Source organism: Apus apus, chromosome 1 (genome assembly GCF_020740795.1).
Source record: "Apus apus isolate bApuApu2 chromosome 1, bApuApu2.pri.cur, whole genome shotgun sequence".
Lineage (NCBI taxonomy): Eukaryota > Metazoa > Chordata > Aves > Apodiformes > Apodidae > Apus > Apus apus.
Window position 1 is genome coordinate 124,973,514 of NC_067282.1, and position 24,738 is coordinate 124,998,251.

Consider the following 24,738-nt stretch of genomic DNA (forward strand, 5'->3'; position numbering starts at 1 on the left):
TAAGAAACAGCAGGCAGTCTTATGAAACTAACTAAAGAAAGTTTATTAACTCACAGTAGAGAGCAGGAAAAAAAGGGGTTTTCTATCTATTTGTTCAGAATGGTTCTTGTCAGATTCTTTGCTCTAAATCAAGTGATAACAGCTGGTCCAGGAAAGGCTTCACAGGCTTTCATCCAGTGAGGAGGAAGGTAATGCCCACACACTGCTCTACTAACGTATAAGAAGGAAACTTGCTTCTCCTTCTTATCCTTGATTCACTCTTCAGCCTTATTAAGAGCTCTGTGCAGGATCAGCAGTGGAAATCTGTCCTTGGCTATTGCTTTTGTTCTGTATTTCTTGTAGAACACTGTAGCAAACTCTGCATCACAGTGTACTTCTGTTCTTAGGAAAAAGGGAGAACAAACAGAAGAGAATTCCTGGAAAGCACCAAGCAAGGGGACAAACTACATGAGCTGAACGTGGCTCCATTCAGAAAGGACAGCATCATATTGTTAGCAAGAGAGATCAGAAATAGTGCTCAAGCCAGAGGAGTTCATGAGAAACATGAGGAGAAAAAAATACCTTCTAACATTAAGCATCATTATTTGGTTGTCTTTAGCTGTTCTAAGCTGTTCATGGACTCTCAGGAAGTAAATGATGGGAACAGTGTTTTGTAGTTTGATAGACTGTAATTATTTCAGTTATTCCTTAAAATATTTACCATTTTCATCTATGTCCAGCTTCTGTGACAATAGGCCTGCAAGGGAGTATCAGCTTTCACTGAATGCTACCAAAAAAGGAAGACAGATTTAAAAAAAAATCCCTGATTTTATTTGGCAAGCCTAATTTCTGTGTTTTTGAGTGCTTAAATCTACTATCTGATACTAAATTATTGAATGGAAGTTTACCTGGATTGTGAACTGGCCATGCTACTGATGCAGACAACAAAGCTAGGGCCATATAAAGCTGCTCTATGTCTAGCTGAGCTTTCTGTCTCAGCAGCTGTGCAATATGAATGTATTTAAATTTCTTTCAGGGTAAGCAGGATAAAAAGGTGCACACATTTTAACCATTCCCAAATCTTAAACAAATAAAAAGCACTTACCAATATTAACTGCTTTATAACTCTCCAGCATAATGAACTATATTTTAATAGTTATTTTGCAAACAGGATTTTAAGGTAACATGCTGACAACCATTAACTATTCATTGCACTTGAACTTGGTGTTACCCAGAATATTCGTACTCTCAATGTCACAGTCAAACTCTGATTTGAAAAAATTACAATCCAACATTAAATTGTGTCTGCAGCCCAAACTCGGTTCCACGTCACATTTAATTTTTTAGAGCACTAAGTGTAGTGCAGCAACATTATACATAACTGAGAGATCTTGAGTAGATGCATATTAAAACCAAGGAAGCACCAGAAGAACATTATACACAAAATCATATAACCAACAAAAGCAGTTTGGTCTAAGGGGCTGTCTTAAGCTTGAGACAGGAAAACAGTAATGACACTACACAGGGTGTTCAGACTTGGCAAGATTTTGGCCCTATACCATTACTGGGTGATATATATTATATTCTGCTTCCTCCTACAAACATTTAACAGAAAATACCATCAGCCCCAGTGCGGAGAGCACATTATAGGTAATTATAATATCACTATGACTGTTTTTTCTTATAAAGCCACACTCATAGAACCCTGCTACATGTTTCCTGTCCTATGACCAGGCTGCTGCCATTTACCCCTCTTTTTAAAATTGCTGTTTCCAAAAGCACTAGCAAAAGCGTCCAGAATAGTAGAGTCCATTACCTCTGGGCTCAGCTTTGCTCCATGTGTGGCATCTTGCCTCTAACACCATTACTTCTTGGTAAAGAAGTAGAACTGTGTTAGAGCTGGCTAGTTACAACTCCTGCCAAATTTGAGCATGTAGCCTAACAGGCTGTCTCTGGTGGCAGCTTGAACTAAGGCCTAAGTGGAGTTTCCAGTCATATTCTTAGCATGAGGAAGTGGTCACTCCAACTCTAGTCTGAGGAACTAAAAGGGTCAGAAGAGGCTGCTAGTGAGAGTTCTCTGTGAGAAACAATTTAATCTCACAGCTCTATGACCTTTTGGCAAATGCCAAATACTACTAATACAGAGAACCAACAAAGAAGTGGTTGCCTTAAGAAGTAGGGAAAAAAGATCTCTCACCTTGGCAGGCTCGTTCATCATCGACAGGCTGGTAGCCAGCCTTGCAGGTGCATCGTCCAATAGCCACCATCCATTCCCCTTCTCCATTGCAGTGCAACCGAACACCTGAAGACCCAGTCATGCTTGTCTCTTCAGCATTTGGTACACATGTCCCTGATGACTCCACCAGTGAGGTTCTCTCACCTCCAGCAAAAGTTTCAGGGAAGGAGGCAAATCCTTTCACCACAGCTGGGCACTTGTAGAAAAAGACCTGGACTGCCACCAGGGACATGCAGGCTCCTGAGTCTTGGAAGGCCACATAGAAGCCATGCTTGGTAAGTGGCCCAAAGCTACGTACTTTAACATTCATCTTTACCACCTTCCCAGTGCTGTCCACCTGGGAAAAACTTTCATCAGCTGCGATAGTATCCACTTTGGTCCAAGGGCCCTCACGCCACTCTGGCAGCTCCTGAGAGGCTATGTCAGCCTGGTGGTAGTAGAGTGTGAAAGTCTCCTTGCAAGAAGAGGCCACAGTGCGCATGCTGGCACAGTCTCTCACTGAGAAACGGAGGCGGACATGGACCCGGTGGGCTCCACGTCGCTCTATGAAGTGAGTACGCAACCAGTTATTCTGACCGGGTTCAGCCACATTACAGACTTCAAAGGTTCGGATCAGGCGCTTCTTGTCATCCAGGACACTTACCTCATCCCACTGTAATGGACAGGGGAGAGAAAGGCAAGAAGAAATAGTGAAAAAAAAATTTGATTCAGTGTTCAACTGCACCAAATATAAAGGACAGACCTTCCTCATTCCTTCCCTTCTCCCTGCCACGTCTATAACAAGACCTGAACCTGCTGATGGCATGTGCAACACAGTGCTCTGGACAGGACAAAGTATGACCCTATAAAGAAGAGCTGTTAAAGCCTGCAAGTAAGAAATGCTGTGACAGAAAACATAATTCATGCAAACCTGTCACATTGAGAATCTTAAAAACAGAGAGTTACACTTTCTTCCCTCCTATTTCCCCATCCTTTTCTCCAGAGACCAGACACACAACACAAATAAATGAGACAGAGAAACAAGATACTGTTCCTTGGAGAAAACATTAAAGCAGAAGTCCTTTCTACTCACTTTATCACAATTGGAGCTGTGCTCTGCCATCTCTGATGCACACAAGCCAACTGAAAATGGCCACTACAGGGGCAAGTCCAGGATCTGGTTTGTGCCAGGAGGAAGGCACATGGGAGGGACAGAGAGGGGTGGAAGCAAGTTACTGTGCAGAACTATAAGATAAACCCCTCCTTACTCTCTCAACTAGTTTTACAGAATAGGTATGAGGCTCTGGGTATGATAGACAAAGCGCATTATGAGATAGAAGAGAAGGAACTTGTGCAGGCACTGTTGCCAAGGTCAGTTTGACTAACTTCTCACAGCAAGACCTGCATTAAGACCAGTGTTGAGAAGAAACAACAGCAAGTTATGGTCATTGGTGACTCCCTCCTGTGTGAAATGGAAACACTTGTTTGCAGACTGGATCCTCTTTTCAGGGAGTTTTTTGCTTTCGTGGGGCCTAGATTAGTGATGTCACCAGAGATGGAAGAGCTTATTATGGCCTCCAGACTATTATTGGCTCCTACTCTTTCACGTGTATACTAATGATGTTGCATCAAAAAGTCTAGGGTTGATCAGAAAAGGTTTCAGAGTCCTGAAAAGAACACTAAAAAATTAAGGAGCAGTTAGTTTTTTCTTCAATCCTCCAAGTAACAGAGTGGGACTTTGGTAGAAGCAGGTGATCCCAAGGTATCAATATCTGGCTTCAGAACTGGTGCCTCTGTCAAATCTTTTAGTTTTCATGGTTATTTTTACATTACATTTATTTTTATTCTTATTTTTCATGGCTATCATGGAAGGGTCTTCAAGGCACAGGTATGCTGGAATCTGATGGGATGCAGCTGTCTCAATGGAAGAAACACATTTTTGCTTGTAAGCTGGTGGCACTGACTGAGAGGGCTTTAATCTAGACTTGATGGCAGAAGGAGATACCAACAGGAGAGCTGAAAGTAAGCCAGGGGTTGGCTTTGCCTGAGGATGGCAATGCTAACAGGAACACTTATACCTCTCCTGGGAGCATGGAGGGCTCAGGGGAATATCTCAAATGCTTGTACACTAATGCATGCAGTATGAGAAAAAAAACAGGATGAAATTGAAACGTTGGTCACTTCCCAGAGCTATAATATCATTGGTATTAGTGAGACTTGGTAGAATAAGTGCCACCACTGGAGTGATGGGATGGAGGGCTACAAGCTGTTTAGAAAGGACAAGCAGGGCAGGGGAGGTAGAGGAGTTGCAGCATACATGTTGGAGAGATTTGACTGTACAGCCCATAAAGTTAGTGATTATGTCGTTGAGAGCCTCTGGGTAAGGATTAGAGGGATAGAAACAAAGGACATGTTTGTAGTGGGTGTCTGCTATGAATTGTCTGGCCACAATGTAAACACTGATGTTATAGGCAATTAGGAGAAATCTCTGGATCAGCAGCCTTATGGGAGATTTCAGCTTCCCAGACATAAACTGGTAATACCATACTGCTGTGATAAGCAAGTCTGTGAAACTCCTGAAGTTCGAGGAAGAAAAAAACTCCTGTCACAAGTACTCAGTGAGCCAGCTATGAAAGGCATCCTCCTAGACTTGCTGTTTGTGAATAGAGAAGGACTCGTGAAAGATGTGATGGTAGGTGCCTTGGCTAAAGTGATCATGATATAGCTGAGTTAAAAGTTTTCAGTGTAATTAGAAAAAAGGAGAGCAGAGTTTCTACCCTGGATTTCAAAAGAGTAAACTTTAAGCTATTCAAGAAGCTATTTAGCCATGTCCTCTGGGAATTTGCTTTTGATGGCTTAGGAGTCAATTAGTACTGGACAATTTTTAAGAACCACATTTTAAAAGCACAGGAGCAGGCAATCCCAACATGCTAGAAGTCAACCAAGTGGGCAAAAGACCATCTTGGCCAAACAGGGAACTCCTCGTGGAGCTCAAGAGGGAAAAGAAATTGTGTCATATTTGGATGCAAAGTCAGGCTTCAGAGAACAATTCTGTGATTCTATGATTACAGAGCTGTAGTTCGTATATGCAGGGAAAATACAACAAAGGCCAAAGCTCAATTAGAATTGAAACTGGCCAGTGTTGAGTCAGACAAGAAGAAAGGCTTTTTAAAGCACATTAATAGCATCTAAAGATAACATTGGACTTATACTTGTTTAGGATGGTCACCTGACTAATAGGGATGATGAAAAAGCAGAGGCATTCAATGTTTTTTTTTCTACAATAATTCTGATAGACCTTGGGCTACCCAGTCCCCTGAGTCAGAGGACCACGAATGCAGGAGCAGTGAATTTCCATTTTTGGGTACTGAAATCATAAGGAACCAGTGGATTGTTCACAAGTCCAGGAGGTCTGATGGGATTAATCCAAGAGTACTGAAAGAGTAGTGGATGATACAGCAGTACCCCTATCCATCACCTTCCAAAAGTCTGGGTCTGGGTCCCTACTTACTCGAAACTAGGTAATGTTATTCCAGTTTACAAGGAGGGAGGGAAGACCCAGGAAACTCCAGACCTGTTCATCTAACCTCAGTACCTGGAAAATTATGGAGAAGACTATACTGTGTACTACTGAGAGGCATTTAAAGATTAATGCAATCATTAGGGACAGTCAATATGAATTCACAAAGGGAAAGTCCTGTCCATCTGATTTGATACCCTTCCACGATAATGTCACCCACCTAGTGGATGAAGGGAAGGTGATGGATATAGATTTTCTGGACTTTAGGAAGGTTACTGATACTGTCACTCATAGCATCCTTCTGGAAAAATTGTCCAACTGTGGGATGAGCAGGTACATGGAGTGCTGGGTGAATGCTAGGGCTCAAAAGTTTGTAGTGAATGGGGCCACATCTGGCTGGTGACCAGTCATCAGCAGTGTTCCTCATGGCTCAATTCTAGGGCCATATCTGTTCAATATACTTTGAGGAAGTCTTGAGTAATCTAGATAGACTGGAGCATTGGGCAATCATCAATAGCTGAAATTTAACAAATGCTGGATTCTGCACCTGGGACAGGGGAATGTAGGACACAAGTATAGCATGGGACAGTGGCTGAAGAGCAGCTCTGCAGAAAGGGATCTAGGGGTGCTGGTTGATCATAGGCTGAATAGGAGCCAGCAGTGTGCCCTGACAGTCAGGAGGGTAAAGCACATCCTCAGGTGCATCAAACACAGTACAGCCAGCCAGTCAAAAGAGGCAGTTGTGTGGCTGTATTCAGCACTCTGGCATGGCCTCACATCATGTACTATGTGCAGTTCTGGGGCCCACACTTTAAAAAGGATGTGAAGGTCCTTGAATGTGTCCAGAGAAGGTCAACAATGCTGGAGACAGGGCTGGAAGGCATGTCCTATGAAGAGCAACTGAGGACTTTGGGTTTGTCGAGTTTGGACAAAAGGAGGCTGAAGGGTGACCTCAATGCCCTCTACAGCTTCCTGAGGCGAAGAAGTGGAGAGGGAAGTGATGATCTCACCTCCCTGCTATTCAGTGACAGGACATGTGGGAGTGGTTTAAAGCTGCATCAGAGAAAGTTCAGAACTTGAGTTAGGAAACATGTCTTTACTGAGAGGGTGATCAAACACTTGAACAGGCTTCCTCTAGAGGTCAATCCCTGTGAGTGTTTAAGAGGCATTTGGACAATGCCCTTAAAAGCATGCTTTAACTTTTGGTCAGCCTGAAGTGCTCAGGCAGTTGGACTAGATGATCACTGTAGGTTCCTTCCAACTGAAACATGTTATTCTATTCTACTCTACTCTTCTGTTCTCTTCTGTTCTGTTCTGTGTGGAGGGAGATGGCTGGAGACCTCATGTATTTTTGAAGGATTGTGGAGGGAAGAGGGTAATGAGGTTGCAACAGTATCCCACCTAGTATCCTACTCTCTTAATAATCTGGCTTTGCACAATGTACTGCGTTCAAATTGTTCTTATGTACAAATTATATAAAATAAGTTTCACTGGTTCCAGTTTCCCTTTCTTCATTACCTGCATGCATGCTTTCCCAGCAGAGAGGCAGTCAAGAAGAGGACAAGGGAAATGCTTACCCCATCCGAAGGGTGGGTGGTCCAGCCAATCTCTGAGGTCTCTCCAGTTGTATCCAGAAGTATTTCTGTTTATATTAAAAAAATATATATTGAAAAAAAAAATTAAAAAGTATTTTGTGCTTTTCCAAGTCAGGCTAAAATCTTATCTGTCCCTCACCAAGATTGCCTCTGAAAAAAATCCCAAAAATATGTCTTGTAGTGGGCTTCCACACACTCTCGTTTTGAGATGCGATAGGACAGGCTGCTTCCATACTAGTAAATTAAGCAGGGTCAATACAGGGGAAGAGGCACTAGACACATAATCATGCTAACTCCTTGTTAGCAAGTTGCTCGGCAATATTCTGGCCAGCTGAAACTTTCCCTGGCAAAGTGTAAGCACACTGACAGCATGAGGCAGAGTTATCATAATAAGCAGCACAGATGAGGACATTCTCTTTATGGCAAGGAAAGGGTGGGCAAGAGAGATGAGTTACATGAATGCATGCCAGTCTCCTCAGCACCATGGTTGCCCATCTTCTTTGCAGGTATAAAACTGGACACAAGGCTAAGACACTTTGGTTTCCAGCTCTGGAACAAAATTTCTGTGGGAGTTTGGGATGATAACACATCCTGTAATGGATTTACTTTTTTCTGGAGCTGGGTATTAGGCTGCAGACCTGTGTGTGAGTACCAGTTTAATCAGAAAATTAGTATTAAATTATCTCTCACACTATACTGCTCAGAAGTAGAGTATCTGTAGAATTTCACAGGCCTAGCTTATTCCCACAACTAGTCTGCATTTCCACTGTTACTGAATCTATCACTGGGGACAGGTACTAGACTGCACTGCTCTTGAAGATGTTATTCTCTGTTAAAGTACAAACATTAAAGAGATTGTGCCAGTATTCTCCAGAAGTTAATGTGAAGGTCTGAGACCACCCGGAAGTTACTGGTATGCAAGCATGCATGCTCTTCTGTGTACACTTATAGTGAGGACAAAGGGGAAGAAGATTACTCCATCAAATAGGTACTCACGTGCTGATACACAGTGTAAAAATCAACTGCTTTTTCTTAAACTCTGGAAAGTCAATCTCTCGTTTGCTTATTTTAATGTTCATTTTTCTATTGTGTTGCTATGTTTAAAATCAAGCCAAAAAATAATCAGCAAAAGCCAAAACCCAACAACAACATCCCACTTACTTACAAACAAGATTAATTATTCCTCTTGCAAAGGTTTAATTATATGATTGTCTTACGTTTTATGCAGGACAGATCCTCAGTAGTTTGTATTTCCAATTTATGGATTGCTGACTTCATTATCCCTATCAGTGCTCCTGGGAATTCACTCCACATTAATCAGCAGAAAGGTAAGACTAGACTCATCCTACAGCAGATGTGATCAAGTGAGCCTGTTTATCCAGAACTCAGGCTTCATCAGTGTCCCAGACTGATGTTACCTATATTCCTACAGGAGAGCATATATTTTTTAGGCATTCCTGAGGAGCCAATGCAGTTCTTTGCTTCAAAAAACAGTGCAAAATATCTCAGCTGACTTGGCAGAACTAGAAAGAGCTACTGGTTACAGCTAAATTACAACTCCAGTAAAAATACCTAACCAACCTCAGGAAACACCGAGCACCTCAGTACTCAAGCTCAACTCAGATGGCTCCTCTGAGTGGCAAAACATCTATGAAAGGCCTACACCTCTTTGAGACCTAGCCTTCCTCTAGGCTGTCCTGGCAGCAGAGGGACTTGGCATTCCCCCATGCATATTACTGCCTGAATTGCACCGTCCGGCACAGGGGTTGCCCTCTGTCATGTCACTACTTTGCCACTGAGTTCACAAACATGGCTTTGATATACTGGAATAATCTACAAGGTCATTTTTCAACCAAAAAAAATGACTTTTTTTTTCCTAATCAGGTCTGAGTCTCCCATTTACCAACTACCCCCATGGAAACTCTAGGAAAAAATAAAATAGAGAAAAGTTAATTAGGGCATGAAAAGCCAGATAAAAAGTGAGAAAGGAGAGAGAAAACAGAGGACACTTGCTCAGCAGCCTGGGCTCTGCCACAAGTAGCAGGAAGCATACCCGCCAGAATGCTTCTCACCACCAAGCAAAATAATCTTTATCAAGTACATTAATATTTCACAAGCAAACAAATACAGGCAGCCTGAAGCAGACAGAACTGTCCCTCTCATAGTAAATATTTTAAGTCACACAGCATTAGAAAAATGAGAGAAGTACACAAGAATGTTTTGTGCATAAATCTCATTTGGTGACTTACAGCCATAAGTCTCTCACTATTTTTCTTCTTTTTCTCCCTGTTCTATTGGTTGTATACCTTGAATCAGATCCCCAGACATTTTTGCTGCATGTACATTCATCATATAGTTAGACTGCTCTTCAATTCTGAGGAGAACAGGTGCAGTTCTGTTCACATAGCTGAAAACTCCCACCTCACAAAAATGCATGGCTACATCCAAACTATCTGTCAAGATTGGTCCTTGGTCTATCCCAACCTCTGACCTAGAAGGTTTAGAAGGTTTAGAAGGTTAATTGACATGGGTCAAACCCATGACTGTGCTAAGAATTTAAAGGTATGAATGACTACATACCAGTGTACAGGTATAAGCCTTCACTGCCACTTTATTAGTACTGATGTAGCACACGGTGTGCTGGGCCAGACCAGTATTCTGCTGCTCTTCAGCACAGATAGCAATGATCTGTTCAGCTGAATTTACCAGCCTGGAAGAAAAATGGTTTACATCCTTACTATCTTGCTCAAACTCAATGGTCTTGCAAGATCAGATCAGACCCAGGCCTGGGACACTCCATGATGCTGCTACAGACAACACTTCAGCCTATCCCTAGAACAATCACAGAATCACAGGATTGTCAAGAGTTGGAAGGAACCTCTAGAGATCATCTCTTCCAACCCTTCCACTAAAGCAGGATCCCCTAGAGCACATTACCCAGGACTGCAGCCAGGTGGGTTTTGGGCAGCCTGTTCCAGTGCTCTGTCAACGTCATAGTAAAGAAGTTTTTCCTCATATTTAAATGGAACTTCCTGTGTGCCTGTTGCTCCTCGTCCTGTCACTGGAACTACTGAAAAGAGTCTGGCTCCATCTTCCTTGCACACACTAGATACTAGATAGGAGATGCCTAGATAGATAAGCATTAATTAGTCCTCCCCTCAGCCTTCTCTTCTCGAGGCTAATGAGTTCCAGCTCTCTCAGCTTTCCCTTGTAAGAGACATGCTCCAATCCCCCAGGCATCTTTGTCACCCTTTGCTGGACTCTCTCTAGTAGTTCCCTGTCTCTCTTGAACTGGGGAGCCCAGAACTGGAGGCAGTATTCCAGAGGTGGCCTCACCAGGGCAGAGTAGAGAGCAAGGATGACCTCTCTCAACCTACTGGCCACACTCTTCCTCGTGCACCCCAGGATTCCAACGGCAGCAAGGGTAAATGCTGGCTCATGGATGGTTTCTGTCTACCAGGACTCCCAGATCCTTCTCATCTCAACTGCTTTCCAGCAGGTCCATTCCTAACCTATACTGGTGCATGGGGTTGTTCCTCCCCAGGTGCACAACCCTACAATTAACCTTGTTGAGCCTCATTAGGATTAAAAATTAGGAATTATCAAGGTATCTGAGCGATCTGGAGGCTTTTAAACACACGAAACAATGAAAATTCTTCTCTGATGACTCTTGCTTTAATCTTACATTTCTGAAGAGTAAGACTGCAATTTCTTAATGAGACTGTTATTTTAGTTCAAATACGAGAAAAAAAAGCTGATGAGTGTCTCCTGTATTTCACTTCCTTAAGCTAAAAAAAAATTATAATATTTTGTAGCAGATTGAGATGGATTCGTTACACCCTTTGTAAAACGAACTTCAGAATTAACTACACTGTTGTTTCAGTGTCCTCTGACCTTGCAGGCCAGAAAGGGAAAAAAATTCCAATGACTTATGCTAGTGCTATTCTATACTTACACCACAAATCAATCTCTTGGGCTATACTCTTGCACTATACTCTTTGGCCTGCCTCCCCTGGTAAAGTTCAAGCAGCTGCTCTGTGCATGTGCTGACCACCAGGGCTTGCCTTGGACCCTTGGAAGAAGCCCACCCCCCCCATCACCGTTCCAAAACTCCCTGGAATGTCAGACTGCCATAAGACCCCAGAACCTTCCAGAACAATGAACTGCACAGGTGCAAAGCATGTTGCCGCCCTGAAGATGGTCTTTGGGGGACAGAACTTATAAAAGGGGTTACGGTGAGACACACCCTAGTCACCCCACCAGCTGCAGACCAGTACCCGAGGACTATAGGCTTGCAGAGCAGGATGACACCCCGAGAAAAGACCTTGCTAGAAAGAAGGGGTGGTGATGTATCTGTCCTATCTTCTCATCTGTCTTTCCATTTTACTTTTCTTTCTTCTTTTTCCTTTTCTCCTAAGGGTTGAAGTGCTACAAACTCCTAGCCATTTCGAGTTTGCTCCATTTGCTGGTCAAAGCAGTTGTTACTGTGAGTTAATGTCTTTGCGATTGCCTGCCATTAGCATCTGCATAGTGAGCTCTCAATAAGGCTTTTGTTATGTGGTTCCTCTAAGCCATTTGCCATAGCTTTTTTCACTGCACATTGCCACAGAAGCAGGACTCTGTGGACTTTTAGGGTAAAGAAAGATTAACCTTGCTAGAAACCCACCAACTGTGACAAGACACCTCATAAAATTGGCCTCGGCCTATGATTTCAGCCTGTCCAGGTCCCTCTGCACAGCCTTCCTACCCTCGAGCAGATCAATACTACTGACAGTTTGGCATGCAAACTTACTGAGGAAGCACTCAATCCTCTCATCTAGATAATTGATAAAGATATTGAGCAAGACTTGCCCCAAAACTGTCCTGGGGGACACCAGTGGTGACTGACCACCAACTAGATTTAACTTTGTTCACTACAACTCTCTGACCTTGATCATCCAGTCAATATTTTACCCAGCCAAGAGTACACATATATTTCATGATCTGCCAGCTTTTCTAGGAGAATGCTGTAGGAGATAGTGTCAAAGGCTTTACTGAAGTTCAGATAGACAATGTTCACAGCCTTCCCCTCATCTAGTAGGCAGGTCATCCGGTCATAGAAGAAATCAGGTTGGTCAAGCGGGACCTGCCTTTCCTGAACCCATGCTGACTGGGCCTGATCCCCTGGCTGTCCTGCAGTTGCCATGGGAGTGCACTCAAGATGAACCTCTCCATGATTTTGCCCAGTAGCAAGGTCAGGTTGACAGGCCTGTAATTCCCCAGGTCCTCCTTCTGGCCCTTCTTGTAAATGGGCATCATGCTGGCAAGCCTCTAGTCATCTGGGACCTCCCCTGTTAACCAGGACTGTTGTTAAATGTGGAGAGAGGCTTGGCAAGCTCCTCTGCCAGCTTCCTCAGTTCTCTCAGGAGAATCCCATTCAGCCCTGTAGACTTGTGAGTGTCCATGTGCCATAGAAGGTCCTTAACTGCTTCCTGCTGGATTATGTGGGGATTGTTCTGCTCTCCATGCTTATCTTCCAGCTCAGGAGACAGAATCCCCTGTGGGTAGCTGGTTTGACTATTAAAGATGGAGACAAATAAGGCATTAAGTTCCTCAGCCTCTTCCTCATCTGTGGTGGCAATGCTCCCCCCCACATCCAATAAAGGATGGACATTCTCCATTCTATTTGTAAAATCTTTTGTTATTGCCTCTTATGACAGTAGCTGGACTTTTGCCTTTCTAATTTTCTTTCTGTATGACGTGCTGGGATTCCTGTACTCTTCTTGAGTTGCCTGTCCCTTCTTCTGAAGGTTGTAAACTCTCCTTTTTTTCCTGAATCCCAGCAAAAGCTTCCAGTTCAGCCAGGCCAGTCATCTTCCCTGCCATCCATTGCAGCATTCCAGTCATAAGAGTCATCCCACCATGTTTCCATGATCACTATCCTGCTGAATAATGGCCTCCAGTTCCTCATGTTGCCTATGCTGCATGTATTGGTGTAGACACACTTGAGCTGGGCTATCAATTTCACCCCCAAATTTGGCATGTCACCCCTAGGCTCAGCTCCAGTGGGCCTGGTTTTATCTCTTTCCCCCTTCAAACCTAGTTTAAACCCCTACTGATAAGCCCCACCAACTCAAGGCCAAGAATCCTTTTTCCCCATTGGTCATAGTTCTACTCTGTGTTTTGCCAGCAGGCCCAGTGCTGTGTAAACATTCCCATGAACAAAGAAACCAAAATTCCACTGATGGCACCAGCCTCTGAGCCACACATTAATTAGCTGTTTTCTTGTTCCTTTCAGCATACTTCCCTGCCACTGAAGGGACTGAGGAAAAACCTCCTACGCTCCTGATTCTGCAACCATTGGCCCAGTGCCTTGAAGTCCCTTTTTAATGCCTTAGGACTTCTCTTGGCAACCTCATCACTCCCCACCTGCATGGCCAGTAGTGGGTAGTAATCGGAGGACTGTACGAGACCAGGAAGTTTCCTGGTCACATCTCTAACCCATGCTCCAAGGAGGCAGCAGACTTTCCTGTGGGATGGGTCTGGCTGGCATATCGGACTTTCTGTTCACCTCAGAAGGGAGTCTCCTATGACAATTACCCTCCTTTTATTTTTAATAGAAACAGTTCTAATGTGTGGGGCTGACTGTCTTTGCAACTCTCTGGATGGATCTTTATCAACATCCTTATTTGCATGATTCTCTAGTTCCAGAGCCCCATATTTGTTGTGTAAGGACAGCTGGGAAGGTGAGGGAGGTTGGGACGGGATTAATTTGCTGCCCTGAGAAGGGACCTGTTTCCATTCCCCCCACCTCCCACCCTCTTAGGCCACCTTCTTCTGTCTGGTGACAAAAGGGCAGGGGTCTTCTACTTCTTGTGGAGCCTCCACCTGCTGTCTTTTCCTCAAGGATGGTAGGGTGTGTGGCTCCACCAATCTTTCACATTCCCAGATAATTCTAATCATTTCACTTCATCTTTAAGCTCTGCCACCAGGCTGAGCAGATCATTCATCAGGTCAGAGCTCACACAGGTGTTGTCTCTGCTGCCCTCTGGTATGAGTGACAGGCTCAAACATTCCACACAGCCTGAGACCTGGACAACTGTGTTCCCGAGGTAGTTCTGTCTGGGTGACCACATTCCTTTTGGCCGTGGTTAGGGCTGAGTAGACACCATAGTTGGATTTTCTCTCTGAGGGTGACGACTTCCAGTTTAGCTACCCTCCTAGCCTGCCTGCACGCCTTCACTGCATGAACTGCCATGCAAATTCATGCCATACACACACTATGGGTATCTCCAGTAACTGGTCTTAGATACTCAGCCTATCCAGGAGCTGGCCCTTGGATCATCTCATTTCCCATTGCACAGAGATACACAACACACAAATAGGAGTGTCAGAGAACTACCAGACCCTATGATCTCCCCAATAGTTGGCCTAGACATCCTGACCACCTCAGCAGATAGTTCTCCCAGCTGTCTCATTCACAGAGACACACGTACAGATGTCTCATTCATCCCCCACGCTCCCTGGTCTCTCCCTGGCTTCCCAACCCACTTAGTCTACTAACCAGTAAGACTGGCTTAGTATTTATTAGAGATCACAGCATCATTCATATCAGCTCACTTGCTCCAGTAGCTGACATCACAGATGCGTAGATCCTATGACCTATGGTCCAAATTGAGTTTCTGGCACTTGATTTTCTTCTATTCCAAGCTCTGTAGTTGTTCGCAGCACTGAAACATGGCTATTATGACCTGTGGTTCAACTCCTGATAGGCATACTGACCAACAGCCTGTTTACACATGACTGGCCCATTGTCTATTTTCTCATCCTTGACATCCTGGTCTCCAAACTGACAAGACATGGATTTGACAGGTGGACCACTCAGGAAAGCTGGGAAGGGGCTTTTCACCAGAGAGGGTAGTGATAGGATAAGGGGTAATGGTTTTAAACTGAAAGAGAGTGGATTTAGGTTAGACATCAGGAAGAAATTCTTCACCATGAGGGTTGTAAGGTGCTGGAATAGGTTGCCTAGGGAGGCTGTGGAAGCCCCCTTCCTGGAGGTGTTTAAGGCCAGGTTGGATGTGGCTTTGTGCAGCCTGGTCTAGTGTGTAGTGTCCCTGCTCACAGCAGGGAGGTTAGAACCTGATGATCTTTAAGGTCCCTTTCAACTTCCTCCCTTTCCCCACCTATGGTTCCTCCTCTGAACAACCCACAGTAAGCTTTGCAAAAGCCCCAAATCATCTTACCTACATCCCATATCCCTGTTGGCAGTAACGCCCCCTAAACCTGCAAGGTGTTCCAGCAGAGAGCACTTCCATTGACTTTATCTTAATGGGTTCCATTTCCACCCAAAGGCTGATTATGCTCCTGTGATAGCCCTGGGAGGTGCCTAGGACAAGGTCATTATTTATCTGTTGGGTTATTTGGGTTCCCCTGCCTTTCATCGCTCCTCTGTGCTCCTTTGACTGTGGGGAGATGAGCCTTTTGTCAAAGTGCTGAACAAATATATATTTATATATTTATATATGTGGGCTATCACTTAGAGACAGAATACAGGGAAACCTTTGGAAAGCCTTAAATACAGTAGAACTTCCATAACTAAGCAACTATTGCAGTGAAGTAAATAATATAGCAATATATGCAACTGTAACAAGTATTCTATTTTTCAAGAATGAGTTGATGAAACAATAAACCAAACAAAAAAGCAAAAAAATCCCCCTTGTTCTTCAATACGAAGACTGCTGCTATTTTTTTAACAGAAAATGTCTTTTTTACAGTTCAGCTATGACTTAGTAGGAAAACAAACAAGCTACAGAGTTATAAAATATTCAAGACCCATCTATATGAGAAAAAATAGTTAGATTTTTTTCTTGGATAAATCTGTATTTTGAAGTAATTCCTGCAATGAACGCTCCTGTAGTACTTCAGTACTCACATGCAATTAATAATAAAAAAAAAGCTGTTGGGAGCCAATAGGATAGCTGATTAGTGAGTTCCATGAAGTATATGATTTAACTATTTGCCATGTCAGAGCAAAATGCTTACACTATCAGAACACCAGAGCTGTCATCATAGAATCATAGAATGATTTGACCTGGAAGGGACCTTAAAGTTCATCTAGTTCCAAACACCCTGCATGGGCAGGGACACCTCCCACTAGACCAGATTGTTCAGAGCCTCATCTAACCTGGTCTTGAACACTGCCAGGGAAGTGTCCTAACCTAAATCTCCCCTCTTCCAGTTTTAATCCACTGCCCCTTGTCCTGTCACTACAAGCCCTTGTAAAAAGCCCCTCCCCAGCTTTCCTGTAGCCCCTTCAGGTACTGGAAGGCCGCTGTGAGGTCTCCCTGGAGCCTTTTCTTCTCCAGGCTGAACAACCCCAACTCCCCCAGCAAAAACTGCCAACAAACCATTCCAGCCTCATCTAGGCAGCTCTGTGTGCATGAGAGACAGCCACTGCGGCTGCTGTTCTCTGATTCTGCACCAGCTGAGGCCCCAGTCCCAAAAAGGAACCAGGCTTGAATTCCATGGTCTGGTTCTAAACGTGAAGCTTTTCTTTTGAGAGTTTTTCAAGCTGTGCTTCTTCAGGGTGGAAAAATGCTATCCTGACAACCTAATGTTAGCACTTGCCTCTCAGAGCTTCCACCAGGATCCTTTGCAGAAACCATACCTCCTGTAGCCTTGTTCCAACTCACCTGCACAAATACCTCTGCATGTCACAGCAAGATGGCATGAGCAGTGGGCTGCACTCCTGAACCCTAATCCCTCCTCAGACAGCATGCACAGGCTCAGCATGTATTACCTTAGCAATGCCCCTCCTATCTGCAGCCTCTACGAGCTCCTAACCAGGCATGACCCCTGTGCCAGCCCTGGTAGTGTGATGCCAAGGGACCTGTGTGAGACTGGAAAAGCACCTGGGGCTGTGTCACAGGGCTGGGTGAGGCCACTGTGCCTCACAAGCCTGTACAAGACATTAGAAAAGCCAGAACAACAGCTTCAGTTGCCTTGTATGATTCTTCCCTGTCCGTGAGCCCTCATGTATGAGGCCTTCCCTCAGAGCTTCTTGCTGGGCTGAGACACCACAGCCCAGGCCACCCTGACACAGCTCACTGTCACGAGCAGAGAATCCAGCACTGCCAGCAGAAAGGGGAAACTAAAGTTCTGATGCAAGTTCTTGAGAGAAAGGAGGAAAAGACCCTACACTGGTTATTTCCCCTGGAGCAAAAGTAAAATCCAGCTGCCACTTAACCCAGGAGCACTAAAGCATGAACACTGAATCCTCATGGAGGAATTTCTTGCACCCCAATTGGGAGTTATGTACCCTCCGTGAAAGAAATGACAGCCAAATTGTCTAGGATAGGGATATACACAGCTATTTGCAAGGTAACACAGCTTTTAAGCTTTATAAATTACTGCACATTTTTATCTTTACAAATCCAGAAGAGCTGCTGAGACAGACCAATGGGATAACCCAGACACTCCTCCCCTTACAAACAAGCAGCACATCCAGCCCAGTCCTATTCACCTTCTGAATGTCTACAACAGGACATCACTCTGCCCTGGCTTTCCAAGCACACAACAAACATTTTGGCAGGCAGGGAGATGTCAGGAAAGAACCATATGGAAAGACCATAAGAGAAAATCTCTGCTAGGATTTTAATAACTCATGTGAATCATGAGCAACTGAAGTAAAAAGTTAATTTTCCTTTTTCCCCCTGAGGTAAAATAACATCAATTTAAATCTTTCTTCATATATAATAAAACAAAAGGCAATGGTATTTTTTTACTCTGAAGATTACCTTTGAGGAATGTATAGTTTTCCTCCACTTCAAAGTCAAGTCAATTTGAGCAATCAATACATTATTTTCAATAACACAAGATGAAAACCAGTTAATAGGACAGGGGAAAAACATGAAGTAAGAATGCCCAACCTCACAACCTTTTTCTTGGGTACGCCTTTTTACCAAGCAGACACTTTCAATGCAAAAAGTTTCTGCCAAAGCAGAAGGATTATCCATTCTCTCTACATCTTGAACTTTGGGAAGATACTTAGAAAGGTGGTCCAGTCATTCTGCAGGCTGGAGAGTTTATTGTAAAATAAATGCAGTCACACACATGCAGAACACATCATTCCTTTGAAACTCATTTAGTGAATTCTGCAAAATGAACTCTGCTTGTGTTTACAGCTGTAAACATTTATAACTCAGTAAAACAAAACCAAACATTCCACAGCAAATTCAACTCTGGGCCCTAGTAAGAGCTATTCCATTAACAAGTTATCACTTGCTCTCTGCTATTTTTATGGTAGCCCATAAGGCATTCTTAAATTCTATGCTTCACTAACTTCACTAACTACAAAAACGTTAAATGATAAACTGCAGGCAGTAATTACATACTCACAGAAACAAAATTTGTGTATTTCTTTACTTTTTTTCAGAAAAAGGAAAAAATCTGTTTTTTCACCCAGCATGTAGCTCAAAAATGATGCTTCCCAAACTAAAACCTTGAAAACTCTTGCAGAGCTATAAACATTGGGAAATTCAAACTTGATGAAAATTTTTGTGCAATTTGGTTTTCTTTTCTACATCTGAAATAACAAGTTCACAAATATAACCTGTTTCCAAAACTCTTTTCCCTCCTGCTTCCCATGCAGGTTTTTTTCTAGTCTAGAAATTGTGTCTGGAAAATTTTGGAAAGACATGCTCATTACTAGTGAAATCAGCATGTCCAAATACTAGATCTCTATCAATTAAGTTCAGCATAATAATTCTTTCTTATGCATTAAAAATAACAATAACAACAGAAAGATTTTAAATAGCTTTTCATTTAATTTTTCTTTACTTCTGAGTCATGAAAGGGTTTAAAGTCCCACTAGGTCCTGGAAAAGGGTACTGTCTTATGGCTGCAAAGCATTCTGCATAAAATATTTGCTCTCTTCATAATGCATAGAAATATGGTTTTAATACTTTGGCTAATTTTCTTCCCTTCTCTACAGCTTCTCCTTCTTAAGCATTTACATTAAGTATTTATTGGTATTGGTTTTCCCTTAGAAATTTTCCATCAACATTTAGTTTGAAACAAAAAGTGATTTACATTCAGACTGTTTAACTCAAATGCCTGAGCGACAGTTGGAAGAAAAAATACCTTGATTGATTCTCCCACTCACTTAGTCCTCTTCAGTTAGAACTGAGATGTGTTTTGAATACAATATAAAACTCCCAAAAAATCTTACAAAAATTAAAGACCAAACTGGATATTCCATATAGTTTTCAAATTAATTAATGAGTTAACAAAATGGTTGTGTGTCTCTTTTCTTCTTTATGTACAGCTCTATAGGAAAGCAAAGCTTTCTACACAGTTATTATCAGATATTCCTTCTCCTAATGCATAATTTGTCTTTGCCTCTTGACCACAATAAAAATACTTACCTCTGAGATGCAAATAATCTTTGGACTGCAGTCCTATGACAATGTAGTACAGTCACAATGCAAGGTGCTGTCTCCCCTGACTCTGAATTGAGAGTTGAAATTCAGCTCATGGGCTTCCCCTCCACAGGCAGAATTTACTGTCCTAAATTAATCTAGACAATTCAACCATGTGATCTGTGAAGCTGTATCACACAGTGTTTTCTAAATTTTTTTATCTCTACAAACTTACAGGAGTGACCACTGAATTCCAAAAATGTCAGTTCTTACAGGCATTACTGACTTTGCAGAAAATTGTCTTTTTCTCTCCCTGTTCTATCTCAGGTCCTCTACCAGTTACAATAAGGAATAACATTGTACTTTGTAACATCATTTTTAAAACAACAGTTGCAGAGACTGAAGAATTCCTTTTATAATCTTAAATCAATTATTTCCTCTCTGAACTCCTTCCCACTCCATCCCCATCCTCTTAAAAGAAGGACGCCTTAGCCAGCTTTCCTCTCACTAATAATAAGAAAAAAACAGTATTTTCTCTTCCCAGCCTCCACACTCTTTTTCTTAGATCTCTCTCTATTCTCCTAACCCTCCCTCTAGGTCTTTCCTTCCTTGTCTCTCTTTGGTTTCCTCTCTCTCTCCTTGCCTTTTTCAGAGGCTTTCACACATGCAAAAGATAAACATTCATCACAAAACAGTGCAGTACATTGAGCACATGTAACTGCAAGGATATTTCTTGGAACAAACAAGAGAATTGTTTACAGTACTTCTGCCCTTTTCTAACTCTCTCCCATAGCTCTCATCTTATCTCCTGCTCTCATCAACCTCCCTCCTATCATCTGTTCTTTCTTCTCCTGTTTTCTTGGCCTCTCTTTTCCCCTGCCCACCTTTTCTCTTTCCTGTCTTCACTACACTTTCCCTCTTCTCTTCTGATGGCTCAACACAAACTGTCTCATCCTGTTAATGCAAAGCATTCTCTCCATGTTTGTTATATGAAGCAAGTTGTTCAGATGGCAGAGACAAAAATTTATAACTGCAGCACACATGCATAAACATTAAGAGATGGTTTCACAAAACAAACATGGTGCAAGAACAGGAACACAAGAATCAAATACATGCAAAGCATAAACAAGGAGCTTATTCCCAGAAAAAAAAAAAAAAAATTGTTTGAGACTGTCACTTCTGAGATAGTAGAAATGTTCATTGATGGTCATTCATAAAAGAGTTTTCCTGTGCCAGCAGAAACAATACTAATATCTTTTTACATCTCATGAGATAGTGATCAACCATCAAACAGAAAAACGTGCTTAATTCTCATCTGGATTAGGATCAGCACAGTGGAAAGCACACTTTTTTATTTTTATCTAGAGAAAACTTTGTGAAGTTGTTGTATTATATAAAATCTTTTCTTACCTTCTAGGGAGGTGACTAGATGAAAGAAGCAGACCATACAGAGCCAACTCATTCCTGCCACTCTTCTTGCACTGATGCCAGCATTAGAATCCATGAAGATTCTCTGATACCACCATCTCCAAAAAACACACACCACTCCCTTGAAATGGTCAGAGATTTCTTGGAGTGTTTTAATATCTTCCCAGATCAAAGAACAGAGAACTTCACACAGAAATACCGGTTAAGAAAAAACAGAAAGTGGAAACAGAAATCAGGTCACAGTAATACAGAACTGGCAGGTTTTATACGCCCACTCCATATTTACTACTTCTGAAATACAGGTAGCAAATGGGTAGCAAAGACCCAGTATTTACCATATACCCACACCTCCCACCCATCAAGACTTCACTCCCAGTTGTTTTGTATGCTGACAGTATAGATAGATTTTGAGACATTCATGGCATCAGTATCAGTGGGGTTCCCAAATCAGTGTTAATCTGTCCCACAATATAGGTTGTGTTTTTACTTAACTCCTAATGCATCACAACTTTGATAATGTCCCTTGGAAGGTCGCCATTCCATTTCCCCTGTATGCTTTCCAAACTCTTTTTCTTGCAATTATGCTTTGCCTTTTCAGGACTCTGCAGGGCAGTAGTCATGACAGGAGAGTTTTGCCATTTTTGGCAGTACAAATCTGTAACTAAAAATTTGTAACTACATTCAGAAGCAGGCTTTTATCCCTTTAAGCATGACTGTCCAGCAGTACTGAAACTAGATTGCATTTTTCCCATTAATATGTTGTAGGTGAGGAATAAAATGTGATATTTAAGGTCAAAAAGGGAGCCTGCATTACAGAGAGGAAAAGCACACCAGTACAAATTTATTCTCTTAATTGGGAAAAAGTTCAAACAAACCAAACTCCACCATCACCATTAAGAACCTGACATAAAGGCTTATCTCACCGTCAGGGAGCAACATGTAGCCCAATCCAGCACTGCATTAGAGCAATCCAGCACAGTAGTTTTGCTAAGCACGGTATTTCTAACTCCATGTGCCCAATTCTCAGTGCACCAGAGAAATACCACGCTGATATGTAGGTTACATGCAAAAAGCCAGCATGTTTTTTTTCTTTAGGTGCTCTTTGCACTGAGCATTGAGAACTCCTTAGTGTCTTCAGTAAGACAATGAAGCGTAGCTAAAGAGAAAGAAAAATGTCTCGGGCAATATACAGAAATGGCTCAAATAACTTTGCTGAAATCGGGGAGAGAAGAGTTATAATTAAAAGGGTCAGCCTGACTGCAATTATCTGAAAACCTAGCAATGCAGGATTCGAGCAAATTTGGTGTAGCCGAGAAAAAAGCAGCCTGGGGAGTATGAGAAAAGGCAGTGGAGTGCAATCTGACTTACTTTAATAAAAGGGGGAGAAATTACAGGATAGGGTGGTATAATTCTCTTTTACACTGAGAGCACCAAACACAGATGAACCAAAGGCACCTTGGACATCACTAAAACATAAGGAAACTAAAGGAACCTAAGGAAGAATTAAAAACTTTGATTAATAGTTTATGAGAAAAGTGAAAGATATGATCAGTGAAGTATAACTGAGAACAAATGAAGATCAAATGGGAAGGTGGATGTACTACAGGTACTACATCTTATTTTATGAAGCATATATACATCACAGAGGAAAAACACCGCTGGATGAAACTGTAAAAAGGAGAAAATTCCAGGTTGAATTATTAGAAAACAGTTCTTTAACAGAAAAAATTATCCAAGCACACAGCAGTGTTCTCTAGGAACATGGCTGAAGAGTACTGCCTGATCCAACAAAAACAAGACTGGGTACACCAGAATAAAGTCTGCATGACTGCTTTACATTGAGACATAAATACTCAGCTACCTTTTTTTCTCAGAGAAATGGACTTTTAAATATTCACCTTCAAATAAATGCAAATAACTGCAGAAATAGAGGTCAAATAAATTGAAGAAACCTTGTATTTCAGTCGGTGGGACTGCATTAATTTACAGGTTTGAAAACAGTCTATAATTCAGACTTGCTCAATGTCACATAACTAACTAGTGGCAGAGCAGGAAACACAACCCAAATATGGTCAGGCTACTGTATCTCAGGCCTAAGTCTTGAAATTACGAAGTAACACGTAAAGGAGGAAATCCATCTGCTATCACAGAGCAGATGCTTCTAAAAATCTCCTGCTACCAAACACCAGACATAAAATTATTTCAAGCTCCGAAGAAACCAGTTGTTCTCCTCCCATCCCAGCCTGCACATCTCTCTCTCAATATCTGTTCTGCTTACCCTGGTAGACCCTGTATCCCCGAAATGTTGCACTGCTCTTCATGAGTCATCACACAGCCTCTGCCTGGATTAGACCTGAAAATTATTTTTCCTTGAAATAAACAGTTGCTAAACCAAAAAGCTGGTTTTGACTTAGCAGTCAAAAAAGGTAAAACTGTCAGGATTTTTTTTTATTCTGCCTCTTCCACACCTCAGTGAAAAATGCTTACTCCACAAAGGTAGAGGAGAACATTACAGAAGCATTTAAGGGAGAGTAGGAGGGAAGCACTAGCCTCTCTGAATTACAGAGTACTAAGCCACTAAATTGCTAAACACTGTCCTGCCTTTGCCCCCAGCACTTGATGCATGCAGAATTTGACTACACCCAAAGACATCTTTCATTCTTCAGTTCTCCTACTATTTCTTCTCTGCACCAAACTACTTAAACAGAAACCTCAAACCATCCCAAATTTTAAACTTGTCCACACAAGCACCTCCCCATGGACTTCTCATCTTGCTACTTATTCCAAAACTGCTCTCAGACAGATTACCTCCCCTTGCTACAGAATCCATTATCCCCCGTTCTCCCCCAAATCCAATTGCGAAGTAATAAACCTCTTCTGCAAAGGATCCTTGAACAGACTCCCTTAAATACCCCATCTCATCCTCCCTCTATTCCAGCTACACAGAACTTGCCACCCATGTACCAGCTGCCAATCCTTGTTATATTCAACCTTCCATAGAGGGTTCTAAACCATTTTTGGACATATATTTATTGGCTACTGGATCACAGAATCATAGATTCATAGAACGCCAGGTTGGAAAGGACCTCAAGGATCATCTGGTCCAACCTTTCTAGGTAGGAACATGGTTTAGATGAGATGGCCCAGCACCCTGTCCAGCTGAGTCTTAAAAGTGTTGGCGAGTCCACTACTTGCCTGGGGAGATTATTTCTATGTACGACAGTTCTCCTAGTGAAAAATTTTCTTCTGGTGTCCAATCAGGATTTCCCCAGGAGTAACTCATACCCATTATGCATAATCTTTTCCATGCGACTCCTTGTAAAAAGGGAGAGTCCATCTTCTTGGTAGCCACCCTTTAAGTACTAAAACATGGCAATAAGGTCTCCATTAAGCCTTCTTTTCTCAAGTCTGAACAAACCCAGTTCTTTCAGCCTTTCCTCATATGGCAGGCTTCCCGGTCCTTTGATCACCTTTGTGACCCTTCTCTGGACTGTCTCCAGCCTGTCCCCATCTTTTTTGTATAGTGGAAAACAGAACTGAACACAGTATTCCAAGTGTTGCTTGGCAAGCACTGAGTAGGATGATGCCTTCTTTATTTTT

The 24,738-nt window shown here is 42.4% G+C and overlaps 1 protein-coding gene across 1 annotated transcript in view; it reads right to left on the minus strand.

Annotated features, from left to right (window-relative positions):
- LOC127395816 (ephrin type-B receptor 5-like) overlaps nt 1-24,738 on the minus strand; it is an 81,520-nt gene that overhangs the window by 35,552 nt on the left and 21,230 nt on the right. Inside the window, exons 2-4 of the mRNA XM_051643227.1 lie at nt 21,121-21,321; nt 7,292-7,356; nt 2,177-2,867 (exon numbers count right to left, since the gene is read on the minus strand). Of these exons, the coding sequence (XP_051499187.1) occupies nt 2,177-2,867; nt 7,292-7,356; nt 21,121-21,214 (850 nt within the window). The 5' untranslated portion in view covers nt 21,215-21,321. The remainder of the gene's footprint in view (nt 1-2,176; nt 2,868-7,291; nt 7,357-21,120; nt 21,322-24,738) is intronic.